Source organism: Cupressus sempervirens, chromosome 7, assembly GCF_028749045.1.
Source record: "Cupressus sempervirens isolate cs-2001-9-10 chromosome 7, ASM2874904v1, whole genome shotgun sequence".
NCBI classification, from domain to species: Eukaryota; Viridiplantae; Streptophyta; class Pinopsida; order Cupressales; family Cupressaceae; genus Cupressus; species Cupressus sempervirens.
The window spans coordinates 889,650,808-889,669,302 of NC_143124.1; the positions used below are offsets into that span (position 1 = coordinate 889,650,808).

General features: G+C 38.0%; 1 protein-coding gene across 2 annotated transcripts in view; it reads right to left on the minus strand.

Annotated features, from left to right (window-relative positions):
* Nucleotides 1–4,504: 4,504 nt before the first annotated feature.
* LOC149550352 (uncharacterized) overlaps nucleotides 4,505–18,495 on the minus strand; it is a 29,586-nt gene continuing 15,595 nt past the window's right edge. For both annotated transcript variants that reach the window (XM_089793387.1, XM_089793388.1), the window contains exon 3: nucleotides 4,505–5,161. In XM_089793387.1, coding sequence (XP_089649513.1) covers nucleotides 4,951–5,161 — 211 coding nt within the window. In that variant the 3' untranslated portion in view covers nucleotides 4,505–4,950. The remainder of the gene's footprint in view (nucleotides 5,162–18,495) is intronic.

The window sequence follows — 18,495 nt, forward strand, 5'->3', positions numbered from 1 at the left end:
ATGTTGACATCAATGACAAGCATAGTCATGAATGCAACATACAACTATTGTATCATCTCTCCAACAATGCTAGGATACTCCCCTATAGGAATATCATTAGCATTCATGCTAACAATCATCTCCATAACCAACCTACGAAAACAACTTTCCTTTATACCCTTTACAAATAATTAATTAGGTCATCATGTTAGAGCTTCCTCAACATACATTTAATTGCATAGGTCCATGCTAGGGCACACACACCTTTACAAGCATTATTCATTCATTAAAATAAGGATCCCATGTTACAATATTAACATCACATTTGCCAATAATAAAATAAACTCTTCCTCAACACAATCGACTGCCAATAAAATATACCACATGTTACACAATAGTGACAATTTCATAATAACCCAAATGCTTCCCAATCTAAAGCATAGGCACATGCACAAATCTTCTATCATATCCCAAGCCCGTTGACATTAATTCCAACTCGCCAATAAGATAAAGGCAAATGCTACCAAGTGTCTCTGTTATTATCTCTCGTCTACTAGTATGCTACCAGTCTTCACCAAACAAATTGTAACTCATCTAAAACATAACATAAAACCCAGCGAACATAGACATGATGTCTACACTCAATCTACTATACAAATCTAAGCTTGCATACATTATGTTGTCACATACCAACTTCATTGATCAAATAAATATCTTTCTATATACCGAATTTGTGTCTGTCATGAACATACAAAAATATGTTGTCATCAATGACAAAAGTAGTCATCAATAAAAAATAATAGATACTCATCCAATAAGTGCACCTTTGTAGTTGCCTTGGCGCTGGTAGTTGTTGTTGGTGTCAGTTGCCTGGTCCTTGTTCTTTCTACATTGGGAGGTGTATGAAAGGGTATATCCTCTATCGTTCCTCTAGTATTTGGGCTCAATTTATCTCTGGCGAGGGGGGTTTTGAATGGGTCTTTATTGTCTCATTCTACTACTGATGAAGCGATCTTGTAGGAAGTTGTGGTGCAGAAGGAAATTGTTGTGGGGGTTTTGGGGGTACAAAAGAGCCCTCTTATGCCCAATCTGTGTGTAAACATGGGGGTTTTGGGGTTGTCACTAACTTGACAATTTCTAAACCCTTGCCTACATGTAGACCTATTTCAATTAATTTGGATAAAGATACAATTTTAGAGATTGAGCAAAGGGTTGTGGCCCTTGAGGTGGATGCAATTATTTGTTGATTTAGGGGCTTTTGGCCCTCTCTCAAGGAGCTCCACGCTTGGATTGTTGACCACTAGGCTCCATATCTTGCTAATTTTGTCTAGATTTTTCCTCTAGTAAAAGGTCTTTTTATTGCGAGATTTGATAATGTAGATGATACGAGATCTATTCTATGTGACCATTTCTTCACATGGGAAAATTGTTTCCCTCTAATGATTAAACCTTGGCATAAGGACTTCAACCCTACCACTAAATCTTTTTGCAAGATTCCTATCTGAGTACGACTTCCTGACCTCCCTCTCCATCTCTAGCAAGATTTTTTTCTTGAGGAAGTTGATGAGGCTCTATGCAATTTCTTAATGGTGAATTCAGAATCCTCCAATATATTCCATTCTAACTATGCTCGGACTCTTTTTGATATAGATGCTTCTAAATGCCTTCCGACCTAAAGTAAGCTCTGTAGTCCTATAGGCTCTTGGATCCTGTCTTTAGATTATGAAGGTCTTTTGTTTAGATGTGGAAAATGCTTCAATATCGAGCATGTTGTGGCAAAGTGTGAAGTTAACAAAGCCAAATATAAGAAACCATCCTCAATGTGGAAGGATGCTTTGTTGCAACATTGTACAGTTGTTAAAAAGCCTACATCTTAAGGGGAAGTTCCCTTAGATGCTGTTGTTGCTATTCAGCATTAGAAAGGTGATATGTCTCTTCTCCTGATCATTTGTTGGATGTTGGTCTTGGTCAAAAGGATGTTCCTGCAATCCCTCCTATGGTCGGCTCTGCTCATGGAGCCTCTAGTGTTACTTTAGTTGTTGTTGATGATCAGAATAATATTGTTGGCTCAATCCAGCATGGTGTTGTTGAGCCTGTAATGGCTAGAAGTGAATACTGTAATGGTTTTGTGACTTTTGTGGGAAAGTCTATTGTTGTTGGCCCTATCCAAAATGGCTTTGTGAAGGTTGGCTCTGGTGTTGTTGGCCCTTTCATTAATGGTGTTGGGTCTGCTAGGTTCTAACAATTCTACTGATTCGATGGACTAACACTCTATGGCAGCCAAGATTGAGGAGGGATGGGTTATGGTTGAAGCTAAACATTCAAAGAGACCACCATTTCATTCTTCTCCCGACTCCCACAAGTTGGGGGTTAAGTGGAATTCTTAATTTTGTTATCTTTTTCTTTTTATAGGGTGGTTAGTTTATTAAGGTCTTATCCTATCCTTGACCACGAATTTGTGTTTGTGGGGGTTACGAGATGTTTGGCAGCACTCCTCTATCTATGTTCTATTGGGTCTCTGCCTCGTTTCTCTTTGTAGAGCATATTGTATATCTTTCAAATTTGGTTTGCAAGTGGTTTAGCTTTGCACCTTCTTTGTATTTGAATTTCAAGGACCCTTCAAAACCTATTTTACTTAGTCAAAAACAATTACTCATCCAAGTTTCATGTGTGTGCGCGCATGCATTTGGCACACCCCTAATGGTATTGCTCTGGTACGCAGAATGATGTAATTTGTGACAAAAAATTATTTGCGACTGTAATTAGATGAAGTGTGCAAACTCTATATATTGTATTCCAATGGTGCCATACCTCGTACATAGCTAAGATACAAATATGATAGTTCATTTCAGCAATTTGGACAAAGCCCATAATTTTGGTAGTGAGACTCCTATAGATAGTGAGCAACTATAATATTTTGCAACTAGTTATAAGATATTGGGAGTTGATCCTCTCTATAAATTTTCCAGGTTTATGTGTTGTCATTGATTCTCATGTTTTCATTTCTTTTCAACAACTAATTATATTGTCTAGATGGTTACGTAGAGGATTTATAAATTTAATATGATTCTTATGCCTTGTAGCCTAAACACTAAATTCTACACCCTATATTTCATACTTAAAGTGGTGAGATAGATACAAGAAAATAGAGGAGTTATATAAGGGTGTACGTAGGGAGGGAGATTGAGATGGAGAGAGAAAAAAAGGAGAGGGTGTCCTAGAGAAGGGAGGGAGAAGAGATGGAGAGGGAGTCAAATAACTAGAGGGGGCAAAAAAAGAGTTGAGATGGCTAGAGCGGGAGAGAAGTGAGAAACCTAGATGGGGAAAGAGAAAGGTGAGATGAATTGAGACGGATTGTGAGATGTGGATAATGAGGGAGGGAAGGATGGAGGGAGAGGTGACAACCAAAGCAATGGAAAGAGAGGATTAAAGAGCGAGAGAGAAAAAGAGAGTAGGGGAGGGAGAGGTGGGTGGTGGGTGGGGGGTGGGGGAGAAAGAGAGAAGTATGAATATAGACTATACCTTAACCTTATATACCCTAAACCTTGTGCCATCAATCTTGTACCCTAAACACTATAGTCCCTAAACTATATACAAGGGAAGGAGGGAAGGAGGACGAGAGCAATTTGGCTCTAGAAATGCATTTTCATTTGGTGCTCACTATATTATTTGCATTGGTCCTTGGGCATCCAACCCAAAGGATTGGCCAAACATTGTGTGCTAAAGATGTGTTTTTTAAAATATAAAAGATTCCAGACATTGTTCTGGCATCTTTTCCATCAAGCTTGCATGTGATTCAATACAAATTTTTAAAAATACCACGATTATATTAAGCTCTATATTAGCTATCTAACCATATTAAAAAATTCATGTTATGATTGTGTTAGGGTTTTCTTCTTTAAGTGCTAAAGTGACACTGTTTCACAGAGGTTGTAGAAAATAGTAGCTGCTCGAGATAAAATATGATTTATGTTGAATAATAGAGTTACCCATACAAGGTAAAAGAGAATTGTAGAAACTAAGTGTCATGTTTAACCATTCTTTATGGGGTTGCTGCACCAAAATGGCTAAAAAACCCAAACACTTTGTGAATCTTGAAGAGCTCTGAGTGAATATAGTTGCAATTAAAGTATAAAGCAACCTACATTGTTTATTCTTCTGGTTGTACTTGCATACTCCCCATAAATATTAAGCTCTCAGTAAACCAGTTCCATCAAAAAATAGTTGTCCCTTCTTTTTAAGCAAAAATGGACTATGCATATATTGCATTATATGCATCATCATACAGGTGCGTGACATTTGTGTTGAAAGTAGTATGACTATTAGAGTCCCAATAGCGGCACAATAAGAAAGAAGAATTTGGAAAGGCATAAACTCTGGAAAAAAGTTAACCATAAATTAATAAAAGGAAGTAACAGTATTAGGTGCTTCTTACTACAGATCCGCCAAGTTATTTCAAGTACTAGAAGTCGATGCAAAAAAGTATCAGAACAGATATTTGTTGATGACCATAAGAGCACATGTATTCAAAGAAAAAGTCTGAAAGCCAAAATCTCTTAAGAATATAAACCACTGGAATATCTCTCAAGTATTTCACAAGATACATTTTCCATTTACACACAAGATACTTGCAATGTCTTCTAATTTCTGTATATGGCATATCATGTTAAGATTCTGAAAGCCCACAGAATGTGTCCAACATCTAGTAATCAATTCATTCATTGCCTCATCAGTACAAGAATTGTGACCTAATGACTAGAAGGCTTTTCCTTGAGATCTATCTTTGTGTCTGAATTCGAATTCAGAAATACAATATACATATTACAAATATATATCTCATGCTTTGCACCCATCATAATTTTCTCCTTAAAGCAGCTACCCTCAATAATTTCATTTACTGCACAAAATAAGACTGCATTGCTGAGCAAGTACAGCAAATTACCTTGGTAGCAGAGAACAATCGATGTACCCCTAGAACATAGAGATGCGAAAGAACCATGGAAGTATAAAAGCAACTACCATGCATGCCATCAAGAATTTGCATAAAGGCCGACCCCTCCAACATCGTGGTGTTTCACCAGAAGAATAATCGCTAGCATCTCTCTCATTCCAATCTTCCATGAAGTCTGTATCTCGAGCACCTACAATATTCTTTGCAGTCTCACCACAGATTTCACATGTTCTGCATTCAAAAAAGAAAGAAGTAGGTTTACATATCCAAGAGTCCTATTCCATGTTTTATCTATAGTTAAACTGGGGCGTATGTTATAGTCTCATTTCAAAAATAAAAAATCATCTATGACAGATTACCTTTTTCCAGATTGTGAGTGTATGCATTTTTTGTTTAACAGAAACTGATTTCCCATGTACTAGTCCTTACTACAGATGGGCTTGTGATGCATGAACTGTAATCTGAGTTACAGGTTTGATAAATATGCGAACATGTAGGACATGAAAATATTAGTTGAATAAACCAAATGCAGTTGCACCCTGTTACAAGGAGGGGTATGGAAAACAAAATTTGACACAAAAAGAGTAGAAATCTAAGATGAAACTCTCAATACGAAATCAGCAGCAAAAGGACATGCTGCAAAAAGCTCGATCATTAAAAAAAAATCTCCACAGTTTGTTTCACTGTGGCATGATACTTTTAAATGCCTGACTAAAGGTCCTTCATTGAAGAGGCCCTTCAATTTATTACATATCCAAGGGTCGTATTCCATGTTTTATCTATACTTATGTTTTAGTCTGATTTCAAAAATCAAAAATTATCTACCACAGATTAACTTTTTCCAGATTGTGAGTGCATGCATTTTGTGTTTGACAGACTGATTTCACATGTACTAGTCCTTACTAAAGATGGACTTTTGATGCATGAACTGTGATCTCAGTTACAGGTTTGACAAATATGCGGACATGTAGGCCATGAAAATATTAGTTGAATAAACCAAATGCAGTTACACCCTGTTACAAGGAGGGTATGGAAAACAATATGTGACACGAAAAGAGTAGAAATCTAAGATAGAACTCTCAATACTAAATCAGCAGCAAAAGGACATGCTGCAAAAAGCTTGATCATTTTTAAAAAAATATCCACAGTTTGTTTCACTGCGGCATGATACTTTTAAATGTCTTAAATAAGGCCCTTCATTGATAGGCAATACCCAGGTAAATAATGGTCAATTTATTACAGTTCATCTATGACTCAACAGTGCCATTGCCTTCACCTATGACAATGTTATGATATTTTGGAAATATTTGTAAAAATCAGAAATATATGAGACCACTTTGAAGGGTAACCTTCAATAGTCAGCCTTTCATATATGAATTTAGTATTTGATAATAATATATGAATTTAGTGTTTGATGATATGGGAGAGGTCTCATCCTTAAAAATAAACTTAAGTATGTGGTAGGTACCCCTTCATTTTAATAAAGTGGAACTAATGTGTTTAAAAAACATATGTTAGGGTTTAAGCATGCCAAAGTGCACAACTTATTAGACTTAAGAATATATTACAGTCAATGCATATAGGAAGATAGAATTGCTTCCATTTTCCTTGGATTCCTTATCCTTGAATTTTATATTGAATTCTTTTACATCTCCCTTTTCTTCGACCTCATTTGTTCGTACACTAGTATAACAGTTCTGAATCCTTGACCATTTGCTATCACAATTCAACATACGCTTCTATTTATTTTCTCTATCTCTTCTTGAAGGGAGAAATGACTACTTTCTCTTAGGTTGAAGAATTGCCCATGCTTTTGCTAGCAGGACAAGTCACATTTCTGTCAATTACTCTTTTCTGGTATTTTTTTCATTACTATGTAAAGCTTGTTGCAAATCTTTCCTAACTGTATAAGGTTCCAACAAACATCATGTTAAATTTGGTCTGTAAGTTAACTAATGTACGATTATAGTCTTTGGTAAGGTGTCACCTTAGGAGCTCAAAATGCCAAATCTGAAATGTTCAACATTGTATTCAGCTATAGACCTTAGCTGCTTCTTATTTTTTATCGGGTATATTAGCTTCCAACACATGGTTGTTCATACAAAGTTGCTAACTATTTTCTAAATTCTTGCCAATTGAACATTTGTCCTTGTCTATCACTCATCTTCCTATGGTGCCATTGATAAGGTCCTGATTCTAAATTAGTAAAGCTATGTCAATCATGGAATTATTTAATATATTGTGAAGTTCAAATTGTTGTTCTAATAGTCTAATCCATACAAAAATATTATTTGTACCATTAATTTATTGAAGTTTATTCTAGGTAGGTATGATTCTTGGCCTTGAAAAGGTTATCCTATCTCTTGATTTGGTTTATTAAGGTTGTATCCACCTTGGCGGTTTCTTTGGAGCTTCAATTCTGATAATAATTCCTTCAAAAACTACTCCAAGCTCTTATTTAAAGATTTTACAAAAGGTCAAACAATGTACCTTAAATAAAATGTGCCATTGCTTCATGTCCTTGTGGAATTCTTTCCTCAGTTTTAGGTGGTGGAAAATATATTGGATCCTTATGTTTTGTATGTGGAGTAAGGTGCTCTAATCCTAAACATGGTATGGCTTTAATTATGTTTTTATTTTAAGATTTATCAAGGCGAGAAAGTATTTGGTGTGAGAGAGAATTTGACGTTTCTCTTTTGACCAACTTTGACCACTAAATCAAGAAATTAATTGTCTAAGAATAAATTTCAAAAACTTAAATACATACCTCAAACCCCAAAACAAAAAAAATAGATCCAAAATTGCACTGGTTTGGAAGTTTTGATGAAACCAAAAAGTTGCGCAAATGAAAGCTCTGATCACTTAAAGGGAGTAACCTCCAATAATCAGATTATAATGTGTGAAATTAATATGTGATGATGTAATGATATAGGACATTGTTTTCATCCATATTTATAGACTTGACTATGTAAGGACATAACACTTCATCTTCAAAGTTAGAGTTGACCATGCAACAAGTGCTTTAATTATTAGTACTTCGGAATATATAATATATTCTTACGAATATATGGCATTCGAATCATAACAGGCCACAATGACTTCCACAAACTCCCCCTCTATTAACATACAATACCAGAGGCAAGAACAATACATGCGTCAAAGCAGTCATTAAACGACCAATTACTTGATCGTCTGAGTTCTTAAAAGAAAATTTTAAGCAATCATCCAGTAAACAGGTTGTTATGATACCAAACAAAAGTCATATGACTCAGGTCGTTTGCAATGTATAATCTTGCACCATTCTCATCCCTAAACCTACTAGACTTCTCCAAGCCATGACAGAAAATATTCGAACATATACATATTAGGTAAAACAAAAGAATCAACCAATTTGTTATATCCATATGAATTCTAAACAAAAGAAACAACCAAACTGTTGCCACACTATGATGATAAAATCTCATAACTAATATAATTTCTTTGAGCTTATTAGTTCAACCTATATATTTTTCTTCTGCCGCTTACATGTTTAGCGGCCATGCAAGTGGATCACCAGTATACTACATTGCATATCATTAAAATTTAAAGCTCAATACTGAACCTGGGTAATTAGCAATGTTCTGATACGTTATAATACTACATATATGGCTATCACATAATCCACAGAATGTAGCATATGCAACAGATCACACGACTCATTCAAGAATTATCAGGCAATGCTAAACCATAAGTGTACAACACATGCTAACCAACACTAAGAAAATGTTTGGTTTATGATAAGTGAAATTAGTTGAAATTGATCAACAGAGAATGTTTAACGTTATATGATGAATCCCAACAATATCCATTAAAATTAACAGAAAAGCGTAGTTAAACAGGCAATCAACATTAGAATCAAATAGGTATCATCAACAAAAGTATTTCCCTCCATCTAACTGAAGAGAGTGTTTCATTAAAACTTCAAAGGAACAGAAAGTTATGTAATTGAATAGTTACATCATCTGAGCGTAACCTAGTGGATGTATGTTGATGTTTTAACTTTAATCTGATGCCTATGGACCATAGGATTGCAACTTGAACTTAAGAACAGGCAAACAAGATGAAGAATAAATTAGGATGGGGGAAAACAATTGTCGACAACCCACCAAAGGGGTGACTAATTATTTTTCCAAGCATTAGAGTACTAGAGTACCATACTGGAATATTCAGGTTATTAGGCATAGTGGTGCGACTTCAATATGTACACATCCAGATTTGTCACAATATTGTTATTTATCAGCACCATCCAATGGTTGAGCCCAAGTCATGCAACTCTCTATTTACATGTAAAACAATGAACAACCACAAATGGCTGACAAGTACAATAGAGATTAAGCATAAGGCTCAAACGTTTCTATAGGGCTCTGAGAATTAAGAACAATATATGTCAGCCCTCTGTCCCAGTGCCAATGTCACCCAATGTCACCCACCAAAGGGGTGACTACTAAATTTTCCAAGCATTGAAGTGCTAGAGTACCATACTGGAATATTCAGGTGATTAGACATAGTGGTGCGACTTTAATATGTACACATCCAGATTTGTCACAATATTGTTATTTATCAGGACCATCCAATGGTTGAGCCCAAGTCATGTAACTCTCTATCTACAAGTAAAACAATGAACAACCACAAATGGCTCACAAGTACAATAGAGATTAAGCATAAGATTCAAACGTGTCTATAGGGCTCTAAGAATTAAAAACCATATATTTCAGCCCTCTATCCCAGTGCCAATGTCACCCTGTTTGAGGACATTTTGTCATTTTCAAAACTTTGAGAAAAGAAGATAATAGCACTATCTCCCAAAGCTTTGTCACACCTGCACTGCAATCTTCCCCCTGCCCCAGCAAGTTGCATCACCATCCATCACCTCTATGCTCATCCCTGATACCAAAGTTATGTCAATCATAATTTTAATCTGTTGAAGATTGAATGATTACCAAGCACCAATAGAGAAGCACCATCATATCAAGATACAGTTCAAACCCATGTGCTTAATTCATCGCAGGACAAATGAATGCCATGGAATCAAACAATAAAGTCTTCACACTTCTGCAAGGGATGAACGTAATTGTTTGCAGAGGATCTTCCTTGAATATTTCCTCTAGCACAGATTCACATGGCAAATCTCATGTTTATTTGGAAAAGGACTCAGCTGTCATGATTGCTGTATGTTGCTCAAGTATCTTGAAACATGTCACAATCATAATGCACTTGTTATTGTTTGCTCTTCTCTAGACCTTTGGATTTGTTAATTTAATTTAATTAATTTAACTGAAAACCCAGTTTCAAGCCTTCAATTTTAAATAACTAAGTAATCATGGTTATGTATATTTTGAGCAGTATATATAAAATTGATGGCAAATCATGAACAGCTACCAGTATCAGAATCAGGATTAGTTGAATTTCATATGACATCTGCAAGAGGCTAGTTGTATATTATAATGCTGTCCCTTATATTTTCTTATTGGCAGAAAAGGGTATTTTCCCATTAGAGGCTTTGGCAATGGTCCAATTGTTAAGCTACTTAAAGAAAACATGTACGGAAAAACACCACTGGGCAAAATTGATTATGGAGGAAAAACTAGATAGAAGAAATAACACCTGGAGGAAGAAAAATGACAAATGGATGAAAAAATGGGATGTCAACATACAAGAGTGTCCGGATACCAATGAGGAAATAAAAAAGTTTGTGGGGGATAAATTCAGGAATATCATATGGTCAAAGGAAAAAGGATGTGAAAAAGCCTACTATATCAAAAAAGTTAACCCCACGAGAGCAACACGAGGAAAAAGCATACATAGGAGCAAATATCAAATGGAGAGCAAATGTGATCGTAGTTCAACTTGCTACTAGTTCTCAGCATTTGAGGAGTGAAATGGGAAGATGGATAATACCTAAGGAAGAATGGGGAAAAAGGATATGCCTATTCTGCAACAAGGGTGTGGTAGAGACAGCGACATTTAATCATGGAGCACCCAGCATAAAGTGACATATTTTCCAGCTTTGTGGATATTTTAGAAGCAGACAATCTAAGTACTCCATTTGAGAAACACGGATAGACACAACAGAAAACCTTATGGTAAAATAGATTGTCAAAGAAGACATCTAAAGAAGAGGTTACAAAGTGCTTAGGACCTTGGCACCGTACTCTAAGGTGGGTGCTACTTAAGTGGTCCAATAGGCTGCTTCGGCCCCGTGGATATTATTAAAATCTTCCATTTCATTCAGTCATTTAAATGGACCTGCTTACAAACTAATTCCAGAGATTTTCGCAGCAGTGCACTTGTTAACATCCATGGAGTAGAATTCCTTCAGTCAGGTGACTCGGGTCCTTTCATGGGTGTCTAGACTCCTTAGCATTGAGTTTACAAGATACCTTGGCACCACGACATACAAAGGAACTAGCATCATAGCCCATTCCTACTGAGGAAATCCCACCAAAATTTGCAGGAGAGGCAGAATTAAAAGTAATTTGCGATGAAGCACAGATACATATGTTACATTTATTATTATAACAGATGGATTTCAGAAAAGGGAGGTTGAAAATACAGAACAGTTTTATATTTGCATTTTTACTTTCAAGATCAAGAGGTTGAGATTGCTTCCTCTTATACTTACCTCAAGGTTAAATTCTCTGGACCTCGCTTCAGCTTGAGACCAACCATTCAGCCCAGGATCGGCAAAGCAATGGGTTCCCTTGCCATGCTGGTGAGACAGTGCTTTAGACATCATTTTCAGGGCACTACATCTAAGTTGTCCTTTCTGGACTCCTTAGTTAGACCCACTGTTCTCTATGGCTCCGTGGTGTGGAGCCCCTCCCTCCTCGACTCGGATTGGGCCTCAATCGAGCGGGTTCAGACGCTTCTCCTCTGGTGGATTATCAAATGCCATCGGTCCACTCCAAACAACATTATTCTTTCTGAGTTTGGTGCCCACCCCTTCAGGCTAGGGGCTATCTTTGATTTGATTTGGTTTCTCCACCATCTCCGTGGCTTTGCGGAATCCACGTCGAATTGGCACCACTACTCTTATCTAGCCTATTACTCTTCAGTTGCCATTGTCGATGCCAACTGTGCCACCAAGGCTTGTTGGTACGCTTAGGCCACTACTTTGTTGGGTTTGATTGGGATTGGGATTGACAGCCTTCCCCCCTTCTAGTTCTCGTTAGATGCTCCGATCACCTCCTTCACAATAGGAGCTGAACGGGGATGTCAAACTTGACATCTATAGATGGTACATTGCCACAACTTGGAGTAATCCCCCGAGTTGGGTACGTCCGCGGATGGCCTTCTACATTGGGCAGTTTCTAGATATTCAGGATGGTATTATAACACGTGTAGCTAATTTGTCACGACTTTGGAGACACGCTCTACATATCTCCCTGAGTTCCTTTCGATTTGGTTCTCACAGACTTCGGATCCAGACTGATCACCACATTGATAGGGAGGACCAGATTTGTCAGTTATGTACCTTGCTAGAGGCAAAGACTAAGACCCACTTCATATTTCGATGCCCCACCTATTATGAGATTAGAGGGAGATATTACTGCTTATGCAAAGATCGTCGATCCCTCTCCACCTTCTTCAATGATATGGACCAGGAATGTCTTGTGCTTTACCTTTGGGAGACTATGCAGCTCCGCGACCATACTCTGTAACTCCTTTTTCCCCAGAGCCAAGCTTCGGATCAGCTTATCACTGCCTTCTTCTCGCCCCCACCTCCTGCTTGAGGTGTGAAGCGTCCGGTTGACACTTCTACCATCGGTAATTCCAAATCCGTGAGACCCTGCGAAAGGCTTACTCGGCAGTGTCACCCCTCTAGGAGTACTCAGAGACACTAGGATTCTTGGTTGCCCTAGGCCTTACCCTTCTGTTCTAGAATTCTTTACACCAAGGAAGGATCCATAGCCCTTGCCTTCATAGTGTTCATGTTCCCGTTCTTGTTCTTGCTTCTCTTTCACTTTCTTGTTTTCTTTTGTTCTACTCTTTTCTAGACACTATTTGATGGTCCTCCTATTGTTAGCCTCCTTGGTTGTAGGCTTTCAGTCCCTTAGACCCTTTTCGTGGTCTCTTGTTGGACATTAATAAATTTATCTTATCTTAATAATACACCTATATCAGCAACTTCTGTTATTTTTTGTTATTTATAAAGGAATAGAATACTAGCTTATCTTGTAGAAAAGTAGAAATTCCAATAACATGTAAACAAAATTCACATATAGTTATGTTCCACCAACAATATGAAACAAGTACTTGGAATCTTCTGAAAGAGCGATATCAGATAGTGTAAGAGTTAGGGTCAGAAAATAGCAAAAACTTTACAGTTTTTCTACAGAAAATGACAAGAAACAAACAACATAAATTACTTACAGAAAAGGGAATGATGGTGCAAAATAAAAGGAAAAATCAATATAACAAAGCTTTAGCCATCAATGCCATGTCCACACAAGACAAGGTATCTGCTATGTAGAACTGGTTTCTGTAATTGCCAACTAAATAATATACACCTGACAGATTAATTTCATCTTCAGAAAACTTAAAATCAGTTATATCACAGGATGCATCATATTATCATATAGGTCTTATAGGACTTGAGCATGTGAGATATAGGATTTACTTCATATCCCTACAGTTGTTTATTGCATTTCATGCAATTAATTTAATAATTTGTAATTGTGGATAATTCTATAACCATCCACAACTTGAGTTAAACTATAGTTAGTGTTAGTGTTGAACTTGACATCTTTTTGCATGTAAGTTCTCCATTTTTGAACGAGTGTTCTTGTTAGTTCATTTTTTCAAGTTTAACTAGGGAAATATTTTGCCCCCTCTACTTTCTCATTAAATTTGATTGGGAGGATGGCATTATATAATATACAATAAAGAATGTTGTTTAATGTACTTTGTAAATTTTGACATTCCAATAGATTTCAACTGCTGTTTGTCGATATCAAAGATCTGTGCAATTCTATTGAAAAAATCTTCAACATGGCATCAAAGGTTTTGATTGTTGTAGTTGTGTACTTACAAATATCATTGAGAAAAGTTATACAACTCTTTAATTGACACACGATGACTAGATGTCTTTCTAAAACACATTTGAGGTCAGTTATGTGCTCATCTTCATTAGTAACTACTCAAGGATCACAGGGGTGCACTTTCTTAAGTGCAAGAGTAAAGTCTTTAAACATTTTAGTGCCTTCAAAGCCTATGTTGAGAAACAAGCTTTTCATTAAAGCTTCTTTGCACAAATGGGACAATATGTGCATAGTGCCTTAGAATGGTGTGAAGAGATCACATTAGATTGATGCAAAGAAAGCTTCAGTGTTAAGACTAGGTGTGTCGCATTCTTCTCAAATCCTAGGAACTATGTTGGAATATAACTAATGTCAGTAAAATAGATATAAGTAATATTCTAATGGTGTATGTATAATGGCTCCTTTGTGGACCCATCAAATTCCTCAGGACACTAGACATGATATTGTAGGAGCATTAAAACCAGGAGTTACAAACTATCCAACCTTGGTATAAAAAGGTGTTCCATTGTAGAAATGTGAAAAGCCACAATTTAGCCTTTCAAATCTTTTCATGCATGGTTCCCTTTGTGAGGTAGATAACTCTGACATAAAATTCATTTCCACATGTTGAGCACAAGGACATGTATCTCTTGGGCCCATCCATGATTTTGGAAACCACTTGATGGTTTCACTAAAGCTTAACGTTTATAAATTGAAAGCTTGGTGGGTAGTTTTAGTATGACAAATTGGAGGTGTAGTTGGGTTTGTTGGTGCTCAAACATGTAATCCCACAAATCCTAAAGAAAAGCACCAATACCTATGGCTATGGAATATCATCATAAGTGATGCTGAAGATTTATGCTCAGCCAATGGCATGAATGGACTGATTCTTGTGGATAGTGGCCTAGGATAGCTAAAGGGAAATAACACTCACTCTAAAGGCCCTCAAGCAGCCATTACCAAAATGCTTGTGAGGCAGTTAGATTCATGAACAGTAGCAAGATGGTGGATGAGGAATGGTTCTAAGCAGAGCTTTTCAAGCTTGGTATTACTGTTTTGGACTTCCTTCTCATAGTGCTCTTTAACAAAGTGGTGTGTACTTCCTTTCCCAACTCTTGATTACCACATATTATCTATTTGAGTCTATAAGACTGGGTCGGCCTCGGACCCCGGCAACTACAGGACCATCAAGATTGGGCATGCATTTGCCAAACTCTATGCCACCCTGCTAAATACTATATTATTCAAAGAGCTTGATCGCCGGCACTATCATGCTAGAGGGCACGCTAGTTTTCGTACTGATTTTCAAACCATGGACCATATTCTGACTCTTCCCTAGATTATCCAAGAGGCTTGGCACTGTTCAACAAAAGATTAATGCTGCTTTGTGGACTTTCGCAAGGCTATTGATTCTATCCCTCGAACAACCCTCTTCCGAAGACTTAGGGACATCATGATTTCAAAGACTCTTTTGACGGCTATGATGAGGTTATATAAGAGTGGAGGGAAATTCAGAACTCCAGAAGGTTTGTTGGACCCCATTTAGAGTACCATCAGGGTAAAGCAGGGGTGCCATCATTCCCCCACTCTCTTCAGTATCTACATTGATGAGGTCAAAACTTTCCTCCAAGATTTCTCACTTCTTGGTAACAGTTGCCACTTACACCAAGTTTTGACATCCATTTTGCTCTTTGTCGACAACATAGTCCTTTTGGTTTCTTCCCCGAAGGGGCTTCAGCAACTATTTGATGGCTTGGCTTCCTTTTGTGATTTGTGGCAATTAGTCACAAACGTAGGCAAGACCTAAGTGATGGTCTTCAACTGATTGAAAACTTCACTTCTTCATTTCTAACATCAAGGCAATGAGATAGAGATCACCTCCTAAAATTACTTGGGGGTTAAGCTCTTTGGACCCCATTTCAGTTTCAAACCTGCTATTCAACCCCAGGCCAACAAAGGGCTTAGTTCCTTAGCTATGCCTGAGAGACAGTGCTTCAAACATCATTTCCAAGATACCACAACCAAGATGTTCCTCTTGGACTCTTTGGTCAGACCGACTCTCCTCTACAGCTCTATCGTTTGGGGCCCTCTCTCTTGGAGTCCAACTAGGCTTCAGTTGAGCATGTCTCGACCCTCCTTTGGCACATTATCAAGAGTCATCGGTACACCCCACACAATACCATCTTAGCCAAGTTTGATGCCCATCCCTTCAAGCTTGGGACTACCTTTGATCTAGTTTGGTTTCTCCATTTTCTTTGAGGCTTCGCAAACTCCTCTTAGAGTTGCCACATATATTCTTACTTGGCCTATTGCTCTTCTGAACTGGTTGCAGGGTCCAACCTTGCTAGCAGAGCTTGTTGTTGGTTCACCCAAGCCTCTGCTCTACTTGGTCTGGTTGAGATAGCGATTGATCGCCTCCCCCCTTCCAGTTCTCCCTAGATGCCCTCAATCACCTCCTTCCATCTTGGCAAGTGCTGAATGAGCATGTCTGGATGGACATCTACAGACAGTATATCATCACGACATGAGTAACCCTCTGGGAGGACTCTGCTTGAGGATGGCCTCCTACACTGAGGCATTACATGAATATCCAGATGAGATCATTGTTCACCCTCAGTACCTCACCCGCCATTGGACTCATGCCCTACACATCTCCTCGGGGGAGAGGTCCCATCGGCTAAGCATTCAGACAAGCCATCAAATTGACAATGGGGCAAGTTTTGTTGCCTTTGCCCTCTTGGGAAGGTGGAGTTGGAGACTCATTTTGTTTTCCATTGCCTATCTAATATGAGATCCGAGGGAGGTTCCATTGCTTGTTTAGAGGGTGTTTGAGGCCTATCCTCTTTCTTCAAATACATTGATCAACAATGTCTTGCGCTCTATCTACAAGAGATCATGTGGCTTCGTGACCACACTCTTCAACTTTAGTTTCGGCCGAGACAAATTCCAGACTAGCTCATCACGTCCTTCTCTCCTAAGCCTCTTGACCAGGGGACGAAGAAGTTGGACATCATTCTTCAAGGCACGCCAGATCTATGAGGCATCGCAGAGGGTACTCTCAACAACATCATCCTATCTCCAACAGCTCCTCGAGATAGCCTAGGGCTCCCCCTCGCCCCGGACCATAACCTTCGGTTCTGGACTACTCACCTATGAGGAGTTTGTAGGTCTCTCTTGCTCTGGATTTTCGCCTTCCTATTTTGTTCTTTCCACAGACACCATTTGGTGCTCCTACTGTTGGTTGCGGCCTTGTTGTACACTCTTCAGTCCCTTAGACCCGTTTGTGGTCTCTTGTTGGCCATCAATAAATTTAACTTATCTTATAAACCCCAAGATTTTTCATGAGGCTTATATCAATTTTGATTGTATACAAACATATTAGATCTCATTCAAGCAGATAAAACATCCATGTATGTGCACCCGAAGTTGACATAATTATACCCCAACAAGTGAATCCCCTTCATTGGTCATACAACATAGGCATGACGGAATCACAATTTCATGGTCCTCCAATAATTTATTAAGTTTAGAGAGAGCACAACATATGGCATGGTTTATAACACTAAATCATGTAAGTGTGGTGAATCTTAACAATTACTCCTACTACTAACAATGGAGATGGTTAAAATAAATGTCTTTGGTCCTTCCCCAGTCAGACCAATGCCTACCCGATTGAGCAACAAAGTCACAGCTTACAAAGAGAATGATAACATGCCTGCAAATCAGCAATGGAACAATGGTTGTGTATTCACAACCACAAAGACTAAGGAAACCTGCAAGTCAGCAATCTTAGTTATCCCTTACAAATAAAAAAACCCCATGCATCAAAATAAGACCATTACAAAAGCTTTCCAATGCATTAGAACAGTATCACACATTCATCTGATATTTTTACAATCATGCTTGCAAGTGTTGCAAGTAAAAGACAACTAGGTCCAAAGCCCCTCCTAAAATGCCATAGTATGTCATAGTGCTATTAAATTATAGATAGAACCTTAGAAGACTATTCCTTTCTATGATTGATAATCATGCTTCATCATTTACAAAGCTGGAAATTCATCATTTATTACCCAAGAACATGCTTGAGACACTTGAAGTCAAGAAACCAGCTCAACAACCATCCTCGATTACATCTTCAAATATGCATACATAGTAGCACTTCATTGAGTCTTGCTGCTTGGGCGGAAATGCAAGCACAGCCAGCAAGTTTGCCAATTATCCATGTTTTTTGCATCACCTTCAAATGGCCAAGTACTTGAAACCATATGCTCATATCAGCAACTATCTGCTTTTGTACACAAACCATGTCCTTGAGGGGTCCTTGAGTATAGAAAGGCCTTGAAGAGCCATCCCCTATCTTATTGCATCTACTCAAGATCATGAATGGATTCTTGGTTGTGCATGGCAGTAGGTGAAATTATTCATACAGTTGGCAGCAGTCCAAGGAAATGCAGGACAAAGGGATTAATAGAGTAATAGTCTAAAGATCCAAAGCTAGGGGATCAG